This window comes from Opisthocomus hoazin, chromosome 8, assembly GCF_030867145.1.
Source record: "Opisthocomus hoazin isolate bOpiHoa1 chromosome 8, bOpiHoa1.hap1, whole genome shotgun sequence".
Lineage (NCBI taxonomy): Eukaryota > Metazoa > Chordata > Aves > Opisthocomiformes > Opisthocomidae > Opisthocomus > Opisthocomus hoazin.
In genome coordinates, this window is record NC_134421.1 from 8,583,698 (window position 1) to 8,606,686 (window position 22,989).

The 22,989-nt window shown below is 43.1% G+C and overlaps 1 protein-coding gene across 4 annotated transcripts in view; it reads right to left on the reverse strand.

The window, feature by feature from the left end:
- Positions 1-22,989, reverse strand: part of DGKI (diacylglycerol kinase iota) — a 224,589-nt gene that overhangs the window by 17,683 nt on the left and 183,917 nt on the right. For all 4 annotated transcript variants that reach the window (XM_075428816.1, XM_075428819.1, XM_075428817.1 and 1 more), the window contains 2 exons: positions 15,443-15,468; positions 391-428 (listed from right to left, as the gene is read on the reverse strand). In XM_075428816.1, coding sequence (XP_075284931.1) covers positions 391-428; positions 15,443-15,468 — 64 coding nt within the window. The remainder of the gene's footprint in view (positions 1-390; positions 429-15,442; positions 15,469-22,989) is intronic.

Below are 22,989 nucleotides of genomic sequence, written 5' to 3' on the forward strand. Positions count from 1 at the left end.
TAGCAACTCTAGAGGCTTGGCCACCAACCTCACTGCCATAAAACATCCTTTACTATGCAAGGCTGTGTCAGAACTGCTCTGCTGTTCCGTGTTGCATTTTCCAGTATAGTAATTTCCCTGCTAGTAACTGACACATTGCTCTGTGCAGTGAGCAATGAATCCTGGGCTGAAAGGTGCCAACACCAGATCCTATTCACTGAGATTTCACACCTCACCTGACTGATGTGTTCCCCTAATATTCATGATTTCCTGGAACAGCTGTAAAATGGCACTTGCCAGCAGTCCCTACAGCAGCCTATTTATGTTTCGAGCTGAGGTGTGATAGAATTTACAGTATATCAGACCTGCAAAAAGTTGTGAAAAAGCGGACACTCAGTGCTCTGTACTTACCTTCAGCAGATCACCAGCTATGACTGCCTGTAAAAGTGCTGCAAAAGACAAACAGAAAACTAACGTTAGGCAGAAAGCAGTATGCATACAGTCTCACAGCTGAGAACACAGCTCACAGCCTGTGCAAGTTCAGACCGACGCCTCAGCCCGCTTGCGTTCTCATATACCACCAAAACCAATGCGAACCCTGCCCTGACACATATCAGAAAGGCAGAAGAGCGCCTACGTTGCACGAAAGCTGTATGGACATCAAACCAGTATTTCCAGTGCTGCCCTGAAACTACGTGCTTCTATGTGAATTTTCACCTTGAGACACTTCAGGGACCTTTCAACAGTGTCCACAGGGTGGGCCCAAGTCTCCGGCACCTAAGCCATTACTAAAGACATCAATGTCATAAATACAGAGAACCTGAAAGCATCTTCAGACCTCTCAGACTTTATTCATACTGATGGTGGAGTGGTCGGTCAGTCTCAAAATACATTGAGAGTCGCAAGTTGCAGATAATTAGGTGGCAAAATAGAGATTTCTTAGTAATTATTTGTATTACAAAACCACTTTGACATGCCAGTGGGCATCAAGTCCCCCGGGGTTTGGCAGGCAGGGTCAAACACAGAGCAGGAGCCAGTCCTCACCTTTTCAGCCTTTGTATTTTAAACAGACATGGAAGAAAAGAAAGACAAAGAGAGGCAAAGTGAAGAAAGCCTCACAGCAAGGCAGGACAGAGCTGTGCACACAGCCAGGGGCTGCTCACTACCTGCTACTGTCTGCCCCATGCCCGCCCATTAAAAAGCAGCGGGAAGGCGAGAGCCTGGGGCTCTGTATTGCCCCATGTACAGGCCACATTCGGCTAAAACACACCCTGGTGGCAAATCACCACAAACATGAGAAGTTCTTACAACTCTACTGCTATGCAGCTATTTCCTACTTTTTTCCTCCTTCTCCCTGTCGTGATATACATAGTAAAAACAATTATGAGTAATCTTTCTGAGACAGCATTTGGTTTGCATCTTAGAAAACATTAAACATCTGCCTCAGCTCATACTTTTTCAAGAGTGCCTAAGCCCATTTCTATCTTTGAGTCTAAGCAGCGCAATCAAGTTAAGCATTTGATCAAGTGCCATCCTTGATAAAGATGCCAAAAGCTCACTCAGGGAGGAACAACGGGGAAAGAAAACCATAGTATAGCCTTGCCTCTGAAGAATAACACACAGGAAACTGCACAGTGGGAGTCCCACGAGCAGCTCGTTACGACATCAGAAATGACAACACATCCAAGCCAAACACTGCAGAAGAGGAAGGGCGTGCAAAGACGACTCGACAAATGTCCCCTTCTTTGAAAACACCTGGGGCTGCGCGTGGCTTTCACATGCCTCATGCCCTGGCCACGCAGCAGTGGGAAAAGCAGAAACCCAGTCCAGCTAAGTTCTGACTTGGGAAAGGAGTAGCAGCAATTCTTGTAACATTGGATTTAGGGCAGTTCTACAGCGAGCAGGAGTTAAGCTAAGTCCTGCCATTTCTCTTGGCATCTGTGGGAGCCAGGGCACACAGATCTGAGCAATGGAAAAAGACAAACACCAGCAGGTAAGAGGTAGAACTGGAAAAATGCACGTACATCTTTTCTTCAGATTTCATTTTCAGTGGTTTACATCCTTCTGTTTCTCCCCAATAGTTCTAATATGGGCTTAGCCAAAATTAACAGCAGAGCAGAATTTCACCCTCGTGCCATTCATTTTATCTTTTTCCTCCTTTTTCGCCAGTCTGCTCTCACTGCTGCATTTATTCTGTGGGCTACTGCAGTCTGGACTTGTAGAAATATTTTGCTCTCAAATGAACTGGTGACACCAGCTTTTCACTGCCTTCTACCTCCAGTATTTTAAGACACGGCTTCCCTGAAGTTACTTCCTAAGAGACAGAGATACATTTTCTTATGCAAACCGTGCTTAAGATTATAGTTCAGAAAAGACAGGAGAGACATCTAGAAAGCTATGGAGTGAAAAAAACAAAAGCCTAGCAAGCCATAAGAAATCTTCTTTGTTGGGTATCTGTAACAACAGGTTGGTCTGCTGATAAGGCTATTAGGATAAAGCAGCTCTAAAACACATTCAACATAATTAGACCAACCTTCTCCTCTCTTTCCTAAGCCTCCAATCCAGCAAAGCATTTAGGCAGGTGCTTAGCTTTGAGCTAATGCTGTTCTCTCCACCAAGTCTACCTCCACACTTTAAGTGCTTTGCTAGAGTAGAACCTATTGCATAAATGAATACATTAAAGATCAACAAAACCAGCTGGCATAACAAGCAGATTAGACTACAGTAAAATAATTCAGTGCTGTAAACCAGGATGCTGGAAGACTTAGAAGCTGTTGAACTAGAAATGGAGAAACGTTCTTTAGAATAGGAAACATATTTACATACACATATGACTATTGCTTAGCACACTAACCCCACAAACCCAAATGGGACTGCTGGGCATACTGGGAAGGAGGGCGAAGATGGCAAAAATCACCTGGTTGTTAAAGAGGTGGTAAAACAAGCAAGCAGATGGCATTTACAAGAGAGAGCAAACTGAGAAATTAGACAAAAATGCTGTTAACATGCAATGCCAGGCTAGCTTAAAATTAAAAACATTAAGGTGAGAATGGTTTTATTTCTTCTGAGCAACACTGCACCACTGGTGTAATACGTAACATGAATTATGCAACTGTTTTATCATATCATAAAATACCCCCAGGTGTTAAAAATGCCTCAGAAATTACTTGATTTAATAAACATTTAAATCAAGTCATTATTTTCTCAGCGTCTCCTAAGACAAGGGTTTGTCATGACCAATAAAAATGTTTTATTACCTTTTTCATTTATTTAGCGAGCAGACTTATTGCTGATGAAAGGTGACAGCTTGACAAGACTGGAGACTGCAGTGCTCTGTCTGTAGACCGAAGCAGCACTCAGTCTGCCGTGGTGACAGATCCCCTAGGCTGCCTTCTCCACGAAGCTCAGCCCTCTCTACCTGTACACCCCTGCGGACAGTCCCTGCTCCACCACTGACCTCCCTGCTGAAACGGCCAGAAAATGTGTTGGGCACTGCCCACGGTGATGGATCTTGACAGAAACAATTACCTGCTAGGACATGGACAGCCAGAAATGCAGACTATGGATGTAACGGCTGCTAGAGACTAGCAACATTTAGTTTCCGCTGGGTGAATTTTGAGAGGAGGTTCTGTGGCCCTTTGAGCCACCTTACAAAAGAAAACTCATTTAAAAAAAAAAAAAAAAAAAAACCAACAAAAAACCTCCCCAAAACAAACAACACCCCCCCCCCCACACACACACACACTTGACTTACAAAATAAATAGTGAACAGCTACAAGTGGATGATGCACTAGCATAAAAAAAAAACATGTTAAAAAGGCTGCTAATTGAATTCTGGTAATGCTGCAAGCTAGTGCAGCTTGAGACAGAGGAAAAACACCCACTAGTACATCCACACGTGCCGAAAACAATACCTTTCCTGATGCATATGTCTCTACGTTATTTCTCTGTTAATGCACACTGTTTCTACTGGAAACAGCTATTTTTATTTCATATTCTAAAAATATATGTTAAAGTCACTTAGTTACAATCAACATTTTTGCTTCCCAGCCACAAAATTAACTTACTAAATCACAGTCGCTCTCTGGTTGTGCATGTGAAGTCAGCAGCATTAAAACAGCGCTGCAAAACCAGCCATTAAATACTAGGAAACAGATAACAAAGGAGTGAGGTATTTGTACCCTGTAACTTCAGAGGCTGGAAGATGCCCAGGAGGTCTCACAGGGCTGCCTGGATGGTCAGCAGAGAAAATCATCCTCCATAGAAAGCAACCTGCTGTCCCTGCTATAGTGCCTCTAGTGCGTCTCCCTCCACAGACTACAGAAGTTCCAAGGGAAAATGACCTCCACCTTGCAGTACCTAAATTAGGGGCCAACCTGAGACAGATCCTTCAGACTGGCATGACGCCAGAAGACATGTCAGATCACCTGTGAGAAGAAGAACCAAACAAGGACAAAATGGGAGGTCCTCCTTTTGATGATTTCCAAGGTATGATACTCCGGGGACCAGGCAAGGCTTGTGGCTCTTTGCATAACACACAGGTGCAACTGGAGACCACCTCATAAATGTAAGGGCTAGGAAAGACAGACCCACAACTACAACATGGCAAAAGAAAACAGCAGGAGCGGGACAGAAGCCATCGCCACCATCTTGCTCACTTCAGAAGCAATGAAAATTCTCAGAAGCATGACAAATAAGGAAAACCTCAACCGACAACTACCCCTTCCCGTCTGCCCTGCAGGAAAATTCCCTCCTGATCCCAATGCTGCTGGTGAGCTTAACGCCAAGGACACAAGCAGAGCTCAGCACCAGGCTACTACCATGCCAGAATTTTGCTGCTAAAACATTTTCAGAAAGAACACGGAGAAAAAAATTCTTATAAACCCTTGTAGGTAACATCTCAGGATCACAGATTTCTTAAAGTAGGTTGACATGGAGGATATTTAGCAAGTCAGTTAAATAATCCTCAGTGAGACAGTGAGGAGTTGGCTTTCACTGGAAAGAATCTCAAGAACAGTTTAGTTCTGCAGCCTGCCGCTGGCAGTGGTCCAGGAGTAATGTGCCTTTTTATGAGAGCAGAAGTTCTTCATCAACCATAAATATCTTCCAGATTTTACCAGTCAGATTGCACACCTGATCTGACCCTTTCCATGCCGTGTCTTCACCCACCACTGCTATACAAACTAAGCCACAGTGAATGCTTATAAAAATGTGTGGCTATTTTGAAGCTTTCACCATCTCCAGGCAATCCTTTAGTGAGGGTCTAAGAATTGTCACTGGAGGGAGCAGAATTATTTAAAACTATGTTTTAAAGTATAAGTACCACACAAAGGACTTGTCACATCCATGATTAAAATGCGGACAGTTTAAGATCTATGAATGAAATGCAGTGTGAGAGCAAAGTATTCTTTGCGATAATACATCTTAGCACGGGCTAACAATCCATCTGGTCAGCATATGACAATATTGAAGCACAAGGGAAATTACGGCTGAATTCAACTACCGTAACTCCAACAGAATTAGGACTCATAAAATCTTTAGCTCTTTCAAAAGACACGATAAGACAGCTGATGATCTGAAGTGATCAGGAGCTTGTAGAAACCTCATTCATCAGGCAGTGCCTGCAACTGTCCAGCCCTTTCTAAGCCAGAGCTAATGCACAGATTCAGCACTTGGAATTGATACGCTGTCTCCATTTCAGTGCTGGATGTTTCTCACTGGTTAGAGGCAGATGATAAAAAATATCAGACATTAGAGCTTTGGCGTGGGGTCCTCAGACTTTGAGCCTCAGTGTCCACCACCATCTCCTGCTAGCTTTGCTCAGGGGGACTCTTAAGGAACACCTCATGAAACATCTCGCTCAAACCTTGCTGAGCTGATAATGAAGAAGAAACCGCAGCAGAAGGTGACAACATCAAATGTTTTCAGAGTTCTTAAACTTAACTTGGCCTATCATTAGCTTCCAGAACATTTCCAGCTCTCTATTGCTGTTGTAGACTTTGTGAAATTCAGAGTCAGAAATTTAAAGTAATTACTGTTTTACACATAGAGAAGTTAAAAGCTGACCCTGACTAGAAGAGTGCTGGAGTCTTCTGAGCTGTTAAAGATCAGCATTACAGAAATGATAAGAAAACAAGCCTTCTTTCTTAATTTCCCACCAGTTTTATAGTAATCAATAATAACTTCTATTTCAATCACTCAAAGAGCTACGCTCTCAAGTGAGCGTGAAGCCCATATAGATTATCATTCAGAAATACATTCTTTTCTCTGTAAACAACAATTTGCCTGTAATAGTTTTGTACAATCTAGTACAGATTAAATCTAACATGAAAAAACTGACAGTAACGTAACCTACCCAGAAATGTACAGAACTGACTTTTTGCTACTCTAGCCATGATCTTCAGCCTTGGCCTGCAGATGAAAGGGGTGGACAGCACCGCAGGGAACTGGTTTGTGGACTATTTCCATTCCGAGATGACTATGAAAAACAAGCATCTAAGATACAGAGCAGCGAATACACTTGATACTTCTGAAAGGTCTGCTAGCCCCATAGAAAAGTTTTAGGGATCCATGGTGAAGAAAGGTTGCAAATCTCTGCATCTGAGCTTTTACAAAACCTTACCTCTTCCCAATATTTAATCTGCTTTTGAAGTTACAGGGAAAAAAAACCTTTAAAATACGTATGCCAAACTGTCTACATAACTGAGAAATTAAATTACAAAATTAATAATGCTTTGCTGGAATGGCTGTGAGCTCTCGGGTCTTTGATCTACAGACAATCTCAAGTCTCACCAAAGCTGATGATGCTTAAACATTTCTCTTTGAAGCTAAGTGGATTGGAAGGAGCAATCAAACGTTTCTTCATGTATTTTGTGCACCTGCAAGTACTGGAACTAACTACTGAAGACCATGAAAAAAAGTAAACGGAAGTTAAGCCTTGTGGGTTGAAGGGTCTCCTAGATGCTGGCAAAAAAACCACAGAAATAAATGGTTAAATCATTGCGTGAGTATAAGAGAGGCAAAAATAAAAGCAGTGAAACCAAACTGTCCACTATACAGACTTCCTTGAACTTCTGCACAAGAAAAATCCCTTCTTCTGTGTTCACTGGAAAAGGACTTTACATCAAACTGCTGTCTGACTCTTACAAACAAATATTCATCCTGATAGAATGGGGCAAAGGTCCCTGAGTACAGGCTAACTGGTTGGGCCAAAAAAGCTCCATCAAGCCCCTCTGAGGGACACTCCTCCCCTTTGGAGCCTGTTGTTAGAACAGCGCACAACTTCTGCCAGAGCAGGACACAAACGTTTGGTCCTATCATAACCACCAGGACTGCATTTTTCCGTACAGCTGTGCATAAGAAAAGCTGTGTTCAGGCAAAAAATATGGATTTTCATGTAAACGTAACATATGTACATACAGCCCCTGTACTGATGGGGAATCTGTCTGATCATAAAGTTTAGTAGCGCTGTTTGATGGCACTGTTGGATATATCTGTGTCAGGTGTTAACCTCCACCTCGTTTTGTTTTTATGCTGATTTTTACCTTCACACTGAACCAAAGTTGACATGTGGTAAAAGAAAAAAATCCTTGCAACAAACAGAACGATTTTTTTGCATGATTGTTAAACTTTGGTGCTGAGCAATCAAGAAGGAACATCTCCAGCAAAAAGATGGCTAACAGACCAGGAGAACCAGGTTCACATGTCAATGCTCAAGTAAGAGGCTGCAGGGGTGTTGGAGTAGATGATCCTAAAGGTCCCTTCCAACCCCTACCATTCTGTGATTCTGTGATTATAACTAAACAAGGGATGTTTTGATGGGGATCTTGATTGCCTGTAAGCCTGAAGAGACATTAACTTATAAACGCCAATTATAGCTTAAAAAGGAAAAAAGTCTCTCACTCTCCATTTTAGAAAGCCTAGCCCTATACGTCAGCACCATCTCTTTCTAATCTAAGGTCAGCCATTGAGAAACAAGATGCTGGCGGTCTGCACCTGGAGCAGCCATCTGGTGTGGGAATGGGAAATAGGGAAAGGTTCCTGGACCTGCTAGAGGAGCTCTGCCTCAGCCTGGAGACTGCAGAAGAACCATGATGGAAATACGACAGCCAGAATACACGCAGTGTAGAGGCTTCCTGCCTAGAACGTAGTATCTCTTGTGCTGGCTAAAACGAAGACTCACTGATTTTTAAAATTTTTGCAAAATGTATCTGTTTGCTGCCCCTACCCACTGTCCTCAAGAAACAGGTGGCAAACAAGATTTCCCCGCAGGATTTCAGCTTTGGGAAAGGCTTAGGCTTCATAAGCAACCTGAGAGCAATGGCACCAGTCTAGGCAGCTCCCGACAGCAGCGTTGTCAGGCACCACTTCCACGAAAGAAAGGCAAATCCAGAGCCTGAGAGCTCAAAATGCTCCCAAGAGGCCAAGAAAACCGACAGTGCGGCAACTTGCTGCAACTAACAGTTCGAAAGCGCATCAGCTGAACAGCAGCCAGACACAGGCGTCTGATGACTGTCCAGCAAGGGGAATATTCTGACGGCCTCCACGCAGCACCTCGAGCTAATCCATCCGTGCAGGAACACGTGTGCAGAAGCACACATTCTCCGGTGGTTTGAGAGACACTGTTGCAGCATGCTGACCCTCTGAGTAAGTCATAGCTCAATAACATCTATTTCTAGAATCGTAGAAAAGAGCTGAAAACCCTCCTAAACATTTGTGGGTTGTCCTTTAGCTACAAAAGTACTGCGTCTTGTGCAGATTCAAAGGAGAGAACTGACATGGTTTTGACTGCATCTGTTTGCCTGACTCGGGAGTAAGACAAAAATTTTAACATGCAAAATATCATCCATTACTTAGGTGGTTATAAATATGCATTACAAACCTTTTCCTTTTAAGAATTCTCAATTCACACAACACACAGTGTCAAATCACTGTTTAGAGAGGAAAATAAAAAAAAAATAAAAATAACCACACAGGCTTGCTGGAGGGAAAGAAAGCCTAAATTCTCACTTACACAGAAGTCCCTTCATACAAATCTGGAAGGATAAAGATGCTTTCAAGCAGATGTAAATTACACTCCAGCTGCCTTTAAGGCCCCATTTGCACTGTCGGACTAGTTTAAAGGTACTTTGATGCCAGTTAAGAGTCCACCCTGAATTGTTTATGTGGCACCGGTGCTGAGCCGAGAGTGCAGTTGATAGTTAGGAGTGGAAGTATTCAGACCTAATGCTGAACTTTTCCTGCAAGACTGTTTAACTCAGACATACAAAAGGAAGAGATGACTGTAAAGAAAAAGGACTTCCTTTGTAAATGGGCCAAAAACCCAAAGAACAGTTGCAGACAAACTAAGTACCATCTGGCAGACATCATCTTTTATTTCCTTTTGCCTTCCACCATTTTTATTTTACAAGCCAAGACAGGAACAATTAATGTCATTTGCAGGAATGACATGGTGGAGGAAAATGTCTCTGATCAAGCGAGAACACAAGGCGGGCAAGACTTTGGCTGACTAACGCAGCCACTTTATCAACAGAGTGTCACCATTTTGGCAGGAACAGAATTCTAGGTAAAATAGTTATGCACTGATTAATTTTTTATTGAAAAATAAAAAAAGGATAGCAAAAAAAGGAACATTGTGGGCCACGCTTCCCCCTCCTTCCCTGACTTGGTGGACCATTACTATCAATCACAGGCATTTCTACCACATTCCCTTCAGGCTTTTGCCACTGCAAGGCTGGCTACAGTGCCTTTGCCCGGCAATACCTAAGTACCTCTTCCTCAAGCAGCTAGAGCTCCACAGTAGGACTAAATAATCTGAAAGTCACTTCAAGCATTTATTTGCTGGCCAAAGTCTTTGGTAAGTGGAGTGAATGGTTTTCTTGTCTAACAAGTTGCCACTCTTATCTGACCATGAGCAGCCTCCATCAGAAACAAAAAACAGGAGTGAAGGTGACCCAGGGCTTCTGCTTGAAAATAGGTGCCCTGATTCAGGAAACACATTCCTTACTCCTGCTTTCCCAGTTTGCTTCTATTACTCAGATGCCCACATCTGCCAGACCTCTCCCTGCCAGCTGCCTGCTGACCCCTCAGCCTGCTTAGATATGATGAGAGGTGGGGCACGGGCACCTTTTAAAGGTTTTGAGCAGAGAGAAGTACTTTGACAGAATGGTTTTACTTGCTGCAGGTACCATGGGTCTGCATCGGTACCAGCCTTGGCTGAGCTGAGAAGTACATGAACCAACTCGTAGCAGATCCCCAAGCAACTGTTGGCTCAGCTGGCCACAGACATACTTTCAAAACTCTATCCAGGAGGGCTTTCTTCCCAAAGTGGCTAATTAATCAAAATAAATACCTGCAGTCAGGAGCCCCCTACTGTACTGTCTTTGATTTGTTCAGAGAAAGCATTCCAAGACATCTCAATTTATTGCTAGGTAAACGGCTGCAACATCACCCTGAAGAATACAGATTCTCAGTTGGAGTTGTGGGGAAACCATCACTCTCTCTTTTGGAGGCAGTATGCTTAAAAATCTCTTGAGGAGAATGTTCCTTTGCAGACTATGAGTAGCAAGTGGCTCCAGAAAGAAGAAAGATGTTTGAGAGAGTGAAGTCCACAGGAAACCCCATGTATCAGAGGTCCCAGGAAGGTTTCTCAGCTCTTCTGCTATTTTCTGGGGTTCCTACAGACATCTTCCTTCTTGTATGGATTCAGACCTCCTCTCTTTAACGGAGCAGACAGCACCAGAGCAAATACCGTAATGCACAGGACATTCTGCCTCCAAGGCAGGAGCAGATACTGCATAGCAAGGCATTTTGCTGTATGGGATGGAGCTGCCACTGCCTTCCATGCACACACTTGACCACTCCCTTCCTTATAATTCATACAACGGCTCTCTCCATCCAGAGGGACATCTAGAGACAGAATTAAACCTCCCACGCCAAGCTTCCAGTTTGAACCTGGGTCATGCAATCCCTATGGAAAACTCAAATCGAGGCTAATTTGAAGGCCACCATTTAAACCCACTTGACTTTTAATGCACTCCTGGCTCTGCACAAATCCCTCCTAAGGATAGTATATCCAGACTGGATGACTCTACATATCAGCGTGGAACCACCATTGGCCAGAATCTGAAAGATCTTTGAGTGTCACCATTCATCAGGAGAAATATCCTCCTTCACCTTCACCCTTTGTATCATATTATGATGTAATAACCAATGGTCTCCAAAATCTCTCTTTTGAATATGTTTGCTCTTGTCTTAATTTCTCAGTTGTCCCCTATTCCCTCATGAATTTGGAATCTATTGCAGGAAAAAAAACAACTAAACAAACAACAACTGATCACAATAAAGCTTACTAGAAATTAAACTGATGCAGCAAAAAACATGTCTGCTAGAAGCAAACAAGATAAAAAGACCAGTTTCATGGGTTTACAGAGAAATGAGAAGAGCGAGGGACCAGAGACCTAAATATTTGTAACATCCTGTCTCCAGATCAGAATGCAACTCAGATGCATAAGGACTACACACCATGGTTATCTGCTACTTGAGGTACATTAGTAAAGCCACTTACAACTTTGAGTAGTTTCATCAAAAGCAATGTTCCTCTGTTTGAAGTTAGGCAAACAAGTATTGAGCTGCATCAGCTCCATTTTGTCAGTCATTTAGGGAGTCTGGGGGTCAGGAGTTTTGCCTGCTGTTTTTGTGGTTTGTTTTTTTTTAATTAAAAAAAAAAAAAGAAACAAGAATCATAGAATCATAGAATGGTTTGGGTTGGAAGGGACCTTAAAGATCATCTGGTTCCAACCCCCCTGCCATGAGCAGGGACATCTTCCACCAGACCAGGGTGCTCAGAGCTCCATCCAACCTGGCCTTGAGCCCTGCCAGGGAGGGGGCAGCCACAGCTTCTCTGGGCAACCTGTGCCAGTGCCTCATCACCCTCATGGTGAAGAGTTTCTTCCTAATATCTAATCTCCATCTGCCCTCTTTTAGTTTAGAGCCGTTTCCCCTTGTCCTATCACTGCACACCCTTGTGAAAAGCCCCTCTCCATCCTTCCTGTCGGCCCCTTCAGGTACTGGGAAGGCTGCTCTAAGGTCACCCCAGAGCCTTCTCTTCTCCAGGCTGAACAGCCCCAACTCCCTCAGCCTGTCCTCATAGGAGGGATGCTCCAGCCCTCTGATCATCTTCGTGGCCTCCTCTGGACCTGCTCCAACACATCCAAGAAGATGGATTTCACTCTCTGGTTTTGTATTTCCTACCTACCTGTACCAAGAACAAAGACATAAACCTTCTAAAAATGTTTAAGAGGTTTGATTTTTTTCTTTGGAAGTTTGGGATTTTCTAGCAGTACTGTATCCCTTTCTGTGCCACTTAAAATGGCTCTGTTTTGTAACTGATAGAGGTGCCTTGAACACGTGTCCACAACAAGGAGCATTGTGTGCTGTTACAGTTGTTCAATAGCTGCCCAGTCCCAGACAGATGGTGCTTTATCCTCACCCTCTCTTCAAGACAGCATAATGCCTTGTCCTGTCAGGGATTAATGGAAGTGCCACTCACAGTAGATGCTAATTCTGGTAGCAACTCTGTTACTACACTACAGATGCTGCAGCTACTGCTTGCAACTAACGCTTGAAGCAGGCACTCCACACTGGAGGAGAAGCAGGACACTCAGAAACCAAAGTGAGGAGCACAACGCAGGAATCTATGCAGAATGCAATGTCACAATCAAGGGGAGAGAGACACCTGAAAAGGAAGACAAGTATGATGGGAAGAAAACACCACAGAGAAACACAGAAGAAAAAATGAGTACTGAAGATTAAAGCAGACAAAACAAAGATCAGGAACCAAATGGGAAGTTAAAACAAAAGATCCAACACAACAGAGAAAGTGCCAACACATCACACCATCAGAAAACCAGAACTAGAAACTTGGCTCATAACCGGGAAGAGCAGCTGAAACACAGGACAGAGTGACGCCAGTGAGGAGAAGTTGTTCTGCAGTTGGATCTTGCTCTATTGTGCACCCCAAAGCGTTATTGCCTTATAAAGCTACATATGAAGGTTTAACCTCTTGAATACGCACACAGTTGAGTAGTGATCATCAACAAAAATACAAGTTTCGAATCTGACTCCTGTATACCTACTCCAAGAAAAATATACCAGGAGAGATCTGCATAAACACTCTAAAAGACAGACAATTCAGAGACAAGTTTTCAGCTCTCTCCTGGATGCTCTCTTTTTTGTTTAGATAAGAGATTTCAGATTCAAGACTAATTTGAGATGCTTCCACACGTGAATAAAGTGGACTGAGAAGCACCGAGGCCCAAAACAGCTCCTGCTACATCCCTTTCGTCACATTTTCCTTCTAGCACTGTGCTCATTCACCATGTACATGGTCTGTACGTGGCACAACGGGAGAGAGGAAATCCAAGTGTTGGACCTCTCTTTCTGAAAACTCACTGGGGCATGTGAAATCTTTTGTGGGTGAGAGAAGCTCCTTCAAGTTTACACAAAACTAGTTAGATACTCCACACAAAAATTCAAATAACTAGCACTATCACATCACTAATTGGTCAAGGGAACACAGGCCTTTCACTCTGCATTTCAGAGAAGGTTTCTTCTAGGAGAAAGGGAAGAAAGGGAAGGAAGAGGCTATTCAGAGATGTTATCAAAGCTGAAAAAACAGACCCTGGCAGCAGATGGTAGATGGCAAACAGGAAGATTTTTTGAAAAACCAGAACAGTACAAAAATAGTGGAAAGAAGGAAAGCATTAGGACAGCAGGAAATACTAAAGTTTAAAGATATACAAGAAAATACATTTACACTGTCCGTTGCTCCATTAATAGATAAAAATGGAGCAAAGAAGAAGTGCAAGGGATTAGAAAAAGCAATAGCAGTCTATCATTAACAAGCTTATGCACCGACAAGCAGTTTGAGTGCAGGTCTTGAAATAGTATATTAGACCATAATGTTTTCAAATTTCTTCTGAGGGCTGGAGAAATGGGGTATACTGTTAACTTCTCACAAGTCTCCAGTACTTTATATTAAGAAGCTGTGATCGTGGTAAAAAGCAGATGAACTATTAAAGAAGAAAACTACCTCTGGTTCATAAAGTCAATGAGCTGTAAATCACAGGAAGTTGATAGGCTACACCAGGAACTTCAAACTGCATACTTTTGCGGTCCTCATGCTCTTATTTGTCAGGGGATCCACACCTATTGGGCACTAAGAATGGACTAGATGGGCTAGACATGTCTTTGGTCTGACATGATTGACCTTTTTTATGTCTTTCTCTATAACTTTCTTTACTAAGAAATGACACAACAAGGAGATGGAAGAGAATTTACTAATGATGATGTGTTTGGCAGCCACTATACTGCACTAAACAAATCTTGGCTGCAGCCAAGGACAATGTATGTTGATACTTCACTCGTCACTCCACACTCCAAACGAACACATTTTAGTGACACACTTCCAGGCTCAGACTTCCTTACCCCTCCATTTGCAATAGTCCTTACTATTCTGCATCCGGACCTCACTTTAATAGTCCTTATTGTATTGTCCAGACACCTTGCTGATTGTTAAACTGCATACAAATTGAATAAAAGAAGAAAATAGATTTTTTTTCTCTTTTGTGGTCCAAAGTAATATTCCAGATTCAGAGCTACATGATGAACTTTCCCCTCTTGGTTACTATCTCTGTGGGGTTTTTTTCCATTCCTTGTGCAACTCTGGCAGTGCAATTACTGCCTCACTTGCAGTATGCCCCTGGATTTCAGTACCAATCCCACCACACTTTAATGTACTCTAGAGGAATACTTGTACCACCTAGCTCTAAAGCACCTAAGTTGGTTGTAGTTATTAACCAGCTAGATAGTGCAAGCTCTCTCTTTAGTCCATAGGGAAAGACCAGATCCTTCAGTCTCTTTCAGACCAAGTATATTACCATAACCTGCAACTCTTGCTACTCAGGCCATGCGATTTTTATATGCAGAAGCTCTTAGTGGCACTAAATTTCACACCATGCTACCAAACTGATTTCAGCGTTAATCCAAGATAACTTCGGTTCAAGCCTTTAAACATAATCCACTCTCCTCTGCTACAAAGGTGCGGTCCTGTAAGAGTCACAAGAGATGAGTTCATCTTCATGAAAACTATATATCATCCTTTAAGCCCCACACACTTATTCATAGGTGAAGTCCTATGCAGTTGTGTGAATAAACTGCAAACACTTACTATAGTTCAGCTTGCTTGATCAAGATTAATTTTACAAATAACACATGCCAGCCCCAACTAAACGAACTAACTGAACAAGCACTTGATGTCTAGGAGTGAACAAAGCTTGAGCAACATCGAAGTTTCATTTTTATAAAGCCTTTTTTTTTTCCACCACAACTGCATTAAAACACAGCTCACAGCTAATCTTTAGTCTTCAGTCTCATTTTTAATATGCTATAAAACACATCTTACCTTGATCTTCTGAAGACACCGGTGACCTGGAATAAAACAACAAAGTCCAGTCAATCTTTGGTATGTAAAGGCCATAAATAAGGTTCAGTGTCACTGTGGGGAATAGAGTATGGAGGAATTGGAAGGTTTTATTCTTGAGCTAACTTAGAAGGGAGGGCTGGAAGGCACCTGGTCCAGAGAAGAGCAGAAAAGGGCAGAGACAGAGAGCAGGTTCTGCAGACCAGAGCAGTCGTATGGAGTCATGTCCATAAGGCAGCTGGCAGCTGCACCGTTTAGCACTCATGCCAAGAGTTTCCGTAGGTACTTGGCAAAGAATTTATCTACTACTGTTACTGCTGGAAACAGCTGACATTACTGTTGAAAAAGTCCTGATCTTTTGGAGATTACTGAAGGGACCGTAATTAAGTGTGGGCCAGGAGGAAACCTCACAGCTAGGGGTGGCTGAGGAAACTACAGCTTCACAGGAACTTGCAGTCATTAAGGTGGCCATTTTTCTTACCATGAGTTAAAGTGGTGGGGAGCATAAAATACTAATCATAATTAATACCAGTTCACATAATCTTCACAAAAGCAACATAAACAGACAAAAAAAAAAAAAGGAGAAAAGGTCCGGACAGATGTAAGTACAGTAAAAAGCAACTTCACAGCAGCAACACAAGAGTTACAGGATGCCCTAACCAGTGGCTTAAGCCTCTGACAATACTGCCAGAGAGTGAGGGGTTACAAAACATGAGGGACCTCTCAGTGCCCCTGCTGACGAACAGAACGGCCCCACTGACTTCCAGAGACTTGTGTCACAGCTCCCACCTCTTAGGATCACACTCCTCATCATTTTGGTCAGCACCCACAACACAGGAACATAAAGAGGTGTAAAGTACTGGCCCTCCATTTTTCCCTTTGCTGCCACAGCTTGGCTTAGCAAAACTGGGGCTAACAGTACAGCCAAATCTGGGCTGTGCCTCGGTTATTTAGGCCAGATTGACAGCGCAGAGTGGACTGGACCACTGCCTCAGCACCTTCCCAACAAGGATTTTCAACTGTGTATACAACCCTTCCACTTGGGTAACAAAGAGTTTGTTCCTGCAGTGAACGGGACAACTCCTGCTTCCCCTCCAAGATACATTTAATTTTGCACCAAGGTCAAAAAATAACAAATTACTAAAGATTTAAAAATGTTAGTGTTGCTAGCAGACAGATCAAAGCTGACATAAGAAAAGCAGCCACAGAGAGGTGAAGGGAAAAGAAGGAACAAAGAGGAAGAGAACACACGTACTTTTAACTGAGTCAGCAGGGGTTGGGGGCTGAAGGGGGGGGGAGGCAGGGTTAGAAACCCTGGTTTTAGAGGAATAAAGGAGCTGAGGAAGGAGTCATGATCTCATTCCATAACAGGGGTCTGAAAATGAAGGTTGAGGGATTACAGGACATCAGAAGCAGATATGCAAATATGTAGATGCAAACAGGAAAGATGGAAAGAAAAAGAGGAAACTTTGCTAATGAGGTATGCAAATTTTTATTTTTAAAAAAGGGAGAGATTTGCAAAGAAAGAGAGGAAAGAGTTACAGCACAGCTGGAGCAATGGTCACCGTGAAAGGAAAAAATGTGATTGCCTAATTAAGATTCTGACTGTGCAAGAAGCAAATGTGTCTATATGGATCAGAATTAATTAATCCTCTACTCCCATTAAATCCTCTGATTGCTGCTGAACACCCTAGGCATGTATCCTGCTCTGCTGCCAACCCGACCAGCTCTGTCCTTGCACTTCAGCCATGTCTGTGGAAATACACTGGGAACGCAGGCAACCCAGAGGATTAGCAGGCATCACTAGGGCTCTGTCCCACTGCTTCGACCAGTTAGTTACAGGCCTTCCTCCACAACGCCCAGCAGAAGCCTCTCTGAAGGACAAAACTCAACACACAGTGTTTCCTACAAGGTTAAACAGTGCAGAACGGGCCATATCAAGAGGTGCAAATTTTTAGGTATTTAAAAATATCTTTACACATGCAGGAGTCAGGCCAGGTCCCTCAGCTCACATATCCTGACTCTCCACCCATTGCTAATGCAGTATCCCAAAGCACCAGTAGAATTTATTCCTTTGTTTTGTTTCTTAATTGCACAGTTTCATCATCTTTCAGATCTTTATTTGAAACAATAAAATAAACACTACAGATTATCCTATAATTTAACTCTTCTTTATGCCTGGTAAAACAGATGTCATTAGTTCCTTAAAGCATCAACAACAGGAGAGACACTATTACAATCCCACCACCTTCTCAATTAAAACATTGAAAGGAGGGATGAAAAATATGTTTGTGCATATTTAGTGTGCCCAAAATCAGTATATATTTTTCTAAATACTACTGCCGTGTACCTTTTGTTGCATGCCTTGAACACAGTGGCTGAACAGTAAGAAATCTAACAGGTAGTACTGTTGCTGCTAGCAGTGTTTTCATTTGAAAGGCTTCATCAAGCACCTTTTGGAACTGCATAGCCTGGTAGCCTGAGAAAACAAGGTTTACATAATCACAGCATCTTGATGTGCGCGTATGCACCTCTCTGCCTCACCCTAATAAACTTTGAGCTTTTTGGCTCATTTCACCCATTGCTAACAGAGGGGTTGGCGCTCCAGTTCCTGCTTTCACAAGGGAATGAGACAGCAGAAGCTCAAGCTTTCTGATGTAGCTATGAAGCCACAAAGAGAGGTTTTGAACATCTCAGCCACAGGAAAACGTAAACGAGACCTTCCACCATTGGAGATACCAAAGGTTCAAACACAATAAACTAGGCTTCCTTTGTCCCACTGCTGACGTGAAGTATTTCGGCAGAGCGGAGAGGGCTTTCGACATTCTCCTACAATTTCAGGCCATATGTTTTAGCAGGGGGGAGGTTTTCCAAACCGTTCAAGTACTGGCCTGACTCCACCAAGGGGAGTCTTGCTTGTAACTGTAATGTAAGGCAGTGAGGCTGCTGAAAAGCCCACACCAATAGTGTTGGGCATTTTACACATTGTCTGGTCTACCCCACGCTTATGACAGGCTCTAAGGGAGGAAGGAAAGGAAGTCTAATGACCTGCTCTAAACAACATACCCTCACTCCGCAGCCCCAGGGGACTTTCCTGACAGCAAAAAAATCCAGTGGATGCTCATATTTCTGGTCACACATCTTCCTCTCAGGTCCGTAAGAAGTGTGAGGGATATACTGCGGCAGCACAGGTTACCAGACGACTCTCCTGAGAAGGGACAATTCTCAGCTGCTAACATACACACAGTAACCATCTATCCAGCACCTGTCAGCTGCCCTCTGAGTATGATTCTAGCTGTGTGTTTGGCTGTCATAAAGAAGCAAGTTATCATTCTCAAAACCACCGTGCCTTAAAAAAAATAGAGACAAGTCAGAGATACTTCTGAAGAACTCATATGCTGTCAAGATCTGTGGTTCCACCTGGGTCAAAACATTTTGCCAAATTAAATCTTGAAGAGGTTTTAATCTGGTGAAACAAAACAAAACAAATCGAACCCCCAAAACCTTCAGGAAAAGGTTTAGGCACTGCAATATCCTGTTCTTGGCTATTTCAGAATGGAACCGCTTATTTTTTATATCAACTGTTGCTTTTTTCCAGTTTTATCTTGGTATAAAATTAACTTGTAGAAAGAAAGGCTCATCAACCCCCCTACCCTCCCAAGAGAGTAAAGATAGGCCAGATGGTCTACGACTGGCTACATTTCCAGAATCATAAGATTAAATTAACTCTTCTACCAACAATGCTATTTTCTCATGCATAAGTGTGAAAGGGAAGCCCAGTTTCAAATATTTTCACCAAAGGCATTAATCTACCATTTGGCCTGTCCTGGTTTGACAGATGCTTCAGGAAGAGCTATTGCCTCAGTAACTAGTAAAGGGGAAGACAAATATTACTGTGAGGATAGGGAAGGGGATCAGAAAGGAGCAGGAGACAAAGTATGCTGTCAACTCCATTTGCTTTCCATGTTGTTCGTACCTTTCCTTTTGCTGTAGGTCCTACCTTAGTGTTCTCCTCCTGTCGCAGAAAGGCAAGCTGTACTCCAAAGAGACAACAACAGCACTTGCCAGGCTCAGGCTGCAAGGGGAAGCTGCACATTGCTTGTTCCACCACTCCTCACGTAAGCAATGCAGTACCTTTTGTGCTTAACACAAAATGCAGAAGGATCTCCCAAGAAACGAGGTACTAATGTTTAGATATGCATAAAATCGCTTGAATAATAACGTAAAAAGCCCCTACTCATACATTCACTACAGGCTTCCAGCAAATTGGAAGACTTCTGATGCTGAAGGCATAAGACATGCCCACCTAAAACAGCACTGTGCCTCAGAGTTACTGGCCTGATCCAAAGCTCACTGGAATTTTTCCACTCACTCTTACAGGCTTTGGATCAATTGCTGGCAAAAATCTAATCCTCAGTATATCCAAGACAGCCTTCAGTATCCTACAAGCCTTCCCCAAACAGCCAAACACTCACAGCTGTTTCCAAGCACACTCTCCAATGTGCAAGCACCAGATTCATTCAGCACTGGAAGGGCTGAAGAGGGAATATTCATTTCTAAGGAGGGAAGGGCAGGGACTGTCACAATTTCAAGCCTAGTCAACCGAGGCTTGGGAACCTAGAGAAATACAGCCAGCCTCCAGCAGATGAATTCTAACAAAATTTCAGCAAATGGGTACATTATTCATGAAGACAAAAGCCTCTGGAGAAACAAACCCGGAGCTGATGTAAAGCAGCTATTTTAATCAATAAACCTGTAGCAGCAACCATCTGCACCAGGCCCATTTAAAACCAGCCATTTACAATTTAAAGGGCAAATAACAATCTGCGTGCAGCAATTCGGCTGTTTTTTATCACCATTCCCCTTTTTCCCCCGCTTAAGCACCGTATTTCTGCAAACTTTCTATTTCAGTCTGACAATAGCTGCCTGTGATGAGGGGAGGGAAAGAGCTTTCCGATGAAACTTATTCCTTCTCATTTTGTGTGTACATCTCTTCAGAACTGCAAGTGGCATCCCTATTGGGATTTATTCATCTATTCTCTGATTATAATTGAAGAAAATTTTTAGCGCATACTCTTTTCAGTGGTGCCCAGGACAAGGGGCAACGGGCACAAACTGAAGCAGAGGAAGTTCCAGCTGAACATGAGGAAGAGCTTCTTCCCTCTGAGGGTGACGGAGCCCTGGCCCAGGCTGCCCAGGGAGGCTGTGGAATCTCCTTCTCTGGAGATATTCAAGACCCGCCTGGACAAGGTCCTGTGCAGCTTGCTGTAGGAGACCCTGCTTTGGCAGGGGGGTTTGACCAGGTGACCCACAGAGGTCCCTTCCAACCCTGACCATGCTGTGATTCTGTGATACAGCAATCTGCGTCCACACCTCTGGGACCGGTGAGTTGCCTGCAGCCCCAGCTGCGGACAGTGCCTCGTATCTTACTGGCAGAAAGGTGGACCTGCTTGCTCTCCAGGTCCCTCAGCATCTCCTACTTGGAGGCACCCAATCAGAGTTAAAGATAACACTCAGCCTGGGCATCACCATTTTCAGCCATGGCACTTGGTGAAAAATAAAAGCCTCAGAATTACCGAGAGCTTCCCCACACTTCCATTCTAACTCCGTATATACTCGATTCAGTGACATTGACAGGCTGGAAAAGTGGGCTAGCAGCAACCTAGTAAGTTCAAAGGCAAATGCAAAGTCCTGCATCTCAGGGGGAATAAAACCATGCAACAAGACAGGCTGGGGGCCTAACAGCCAGAAAACAGCTTTTCAGAAAAGGATGCAGAGTGTTAGCAGAGTACAAGTTGAGCGTCAGACAGTGAAGGCCAACGACGTACTGTGCTGCATTTGCAGAAGCACAGCCACAAGGTAGATGGAAGTGATTTTTACCTTCTACTCGGTACTTGTGAGACTTGAGAACAAGATAGACATTGACAAACTGGACTGAGTTCCATGAAGCGCCACAGAGACGGTGAGGACATACAAGGAGAAATATATGAGGAAAGGTTGAGGGAGATGGGTTTGTTCAGTAAGAAGAGAAGCCTCAGGGAAAATCTTATGGCTGCCTTCAGCTACCTAATGGGAAGGTATAAAGAAAACAGAGCCAGAGTCTGCTTGAAGAACGAGGCGGAAAAAAAGCAACAGTCACAAACTGGGATGTGAGAAATTCAGTTTGGATATTAGGAAAACCTTTTTCACTATGTGGATGGCCAAACAAGGGAACAGGTTGTACAGAGAGGTTGTTGAATCTCCAGCTTTGCAGATATTCAAAACTCATCTGGACAAGACTCTGAACAATTTCATCTAACTAGACCTATTTTGAGCAAGGGTTTCGATTAAATGATCTTCAGAGGTTCTTCTTAACCTAAATTATTCACCAGTTCTATCAGTCTCTCTACAAAGCTTTCTGATTTACTATCCCAGCTTCCCTGCCATTCTTTCCTCTCAAATATTTCTCATAGACAAAGGCCATACTGTCTCACACACGTGGGAAAATGCTGACCAGCAATGCTCCCTGAATCTAAACAATTCCATTCAAGCTATTTATTATTTTGCAGAAATCCATTCAGACATGTCCTGTTAATCTGTGATGACAATCCGGAGAGCCTGATTTTTTCTAATTCCACTAAAGGCAGAGGTCAGTACTTTTTCTAGAATCTCTGCAACGCCTTTCTGCAGCCTCAGTCTTTACCTGCACAAAAACCCCTGCTTCAGGCTGTTCACAAGAACTCCAACACACAGGGACGTAGCTTGGTGCTTCTTAGGGAAACAAGGGCAGCTCAGATCTATTCCTTGCTGTGTCTCGGGCATGTCTCTGTCCCTTCTATTGTTCTATATCTTTTCTCACTACTGTCTAACTTTTATCTCACCGTTTCTCTGTCCACTGTAGCATGCTTTGAAGGAAGGCTTGGAACACCAGAATGCAGCTGTACCTGAAGTCGTACTGACACCCAGAGGAGCTGCTTAGGAATTGCTACTTAACAAGGGAATAAAAGATTTTATTGCAAAATCAGCTGTAAACCCAAATGTACTTAACCTTGATTTAAAAAAGAAGAAGAAGAGAGATATTCTAACACATTCATCTTGAAAAAGATAGTTCTACCTTGGAATCAAGGTCAAAACATGACCTAAGATTGGCTTGTTATGTCCTTGAAAAAGAAGGTATTTCCAAATGACCAGCAGGATCAGTGTAGGGTGATCATGGGTTGGGTTTTTTTTTTGTTTGGGTTTGTTGATTTTTTTTTTTGCTGTTGTTGTTTGGTTTTTTTAATACCTGGCCTCTCTTTCTCTTATCATCACATGACACCAAAGCATCTCGAGGAAGTGTAATTCATTTTGAAGAGGGCTTGACCCAGGATTCTTTAGAATGCTGTTCTTCCATTTCCAGATTTGAACTAAATCTTCAAAATCCTCACTGACCTACCTGTCATTTGCTTGATGAATTCGGGGGGCAAAAGACAAAGGAAAGGCAGTAGCTCATGTGGCTCTAACCCTAAGAGAAATAACGCAAGATCAAGCCACACCATGTAACACTTCAG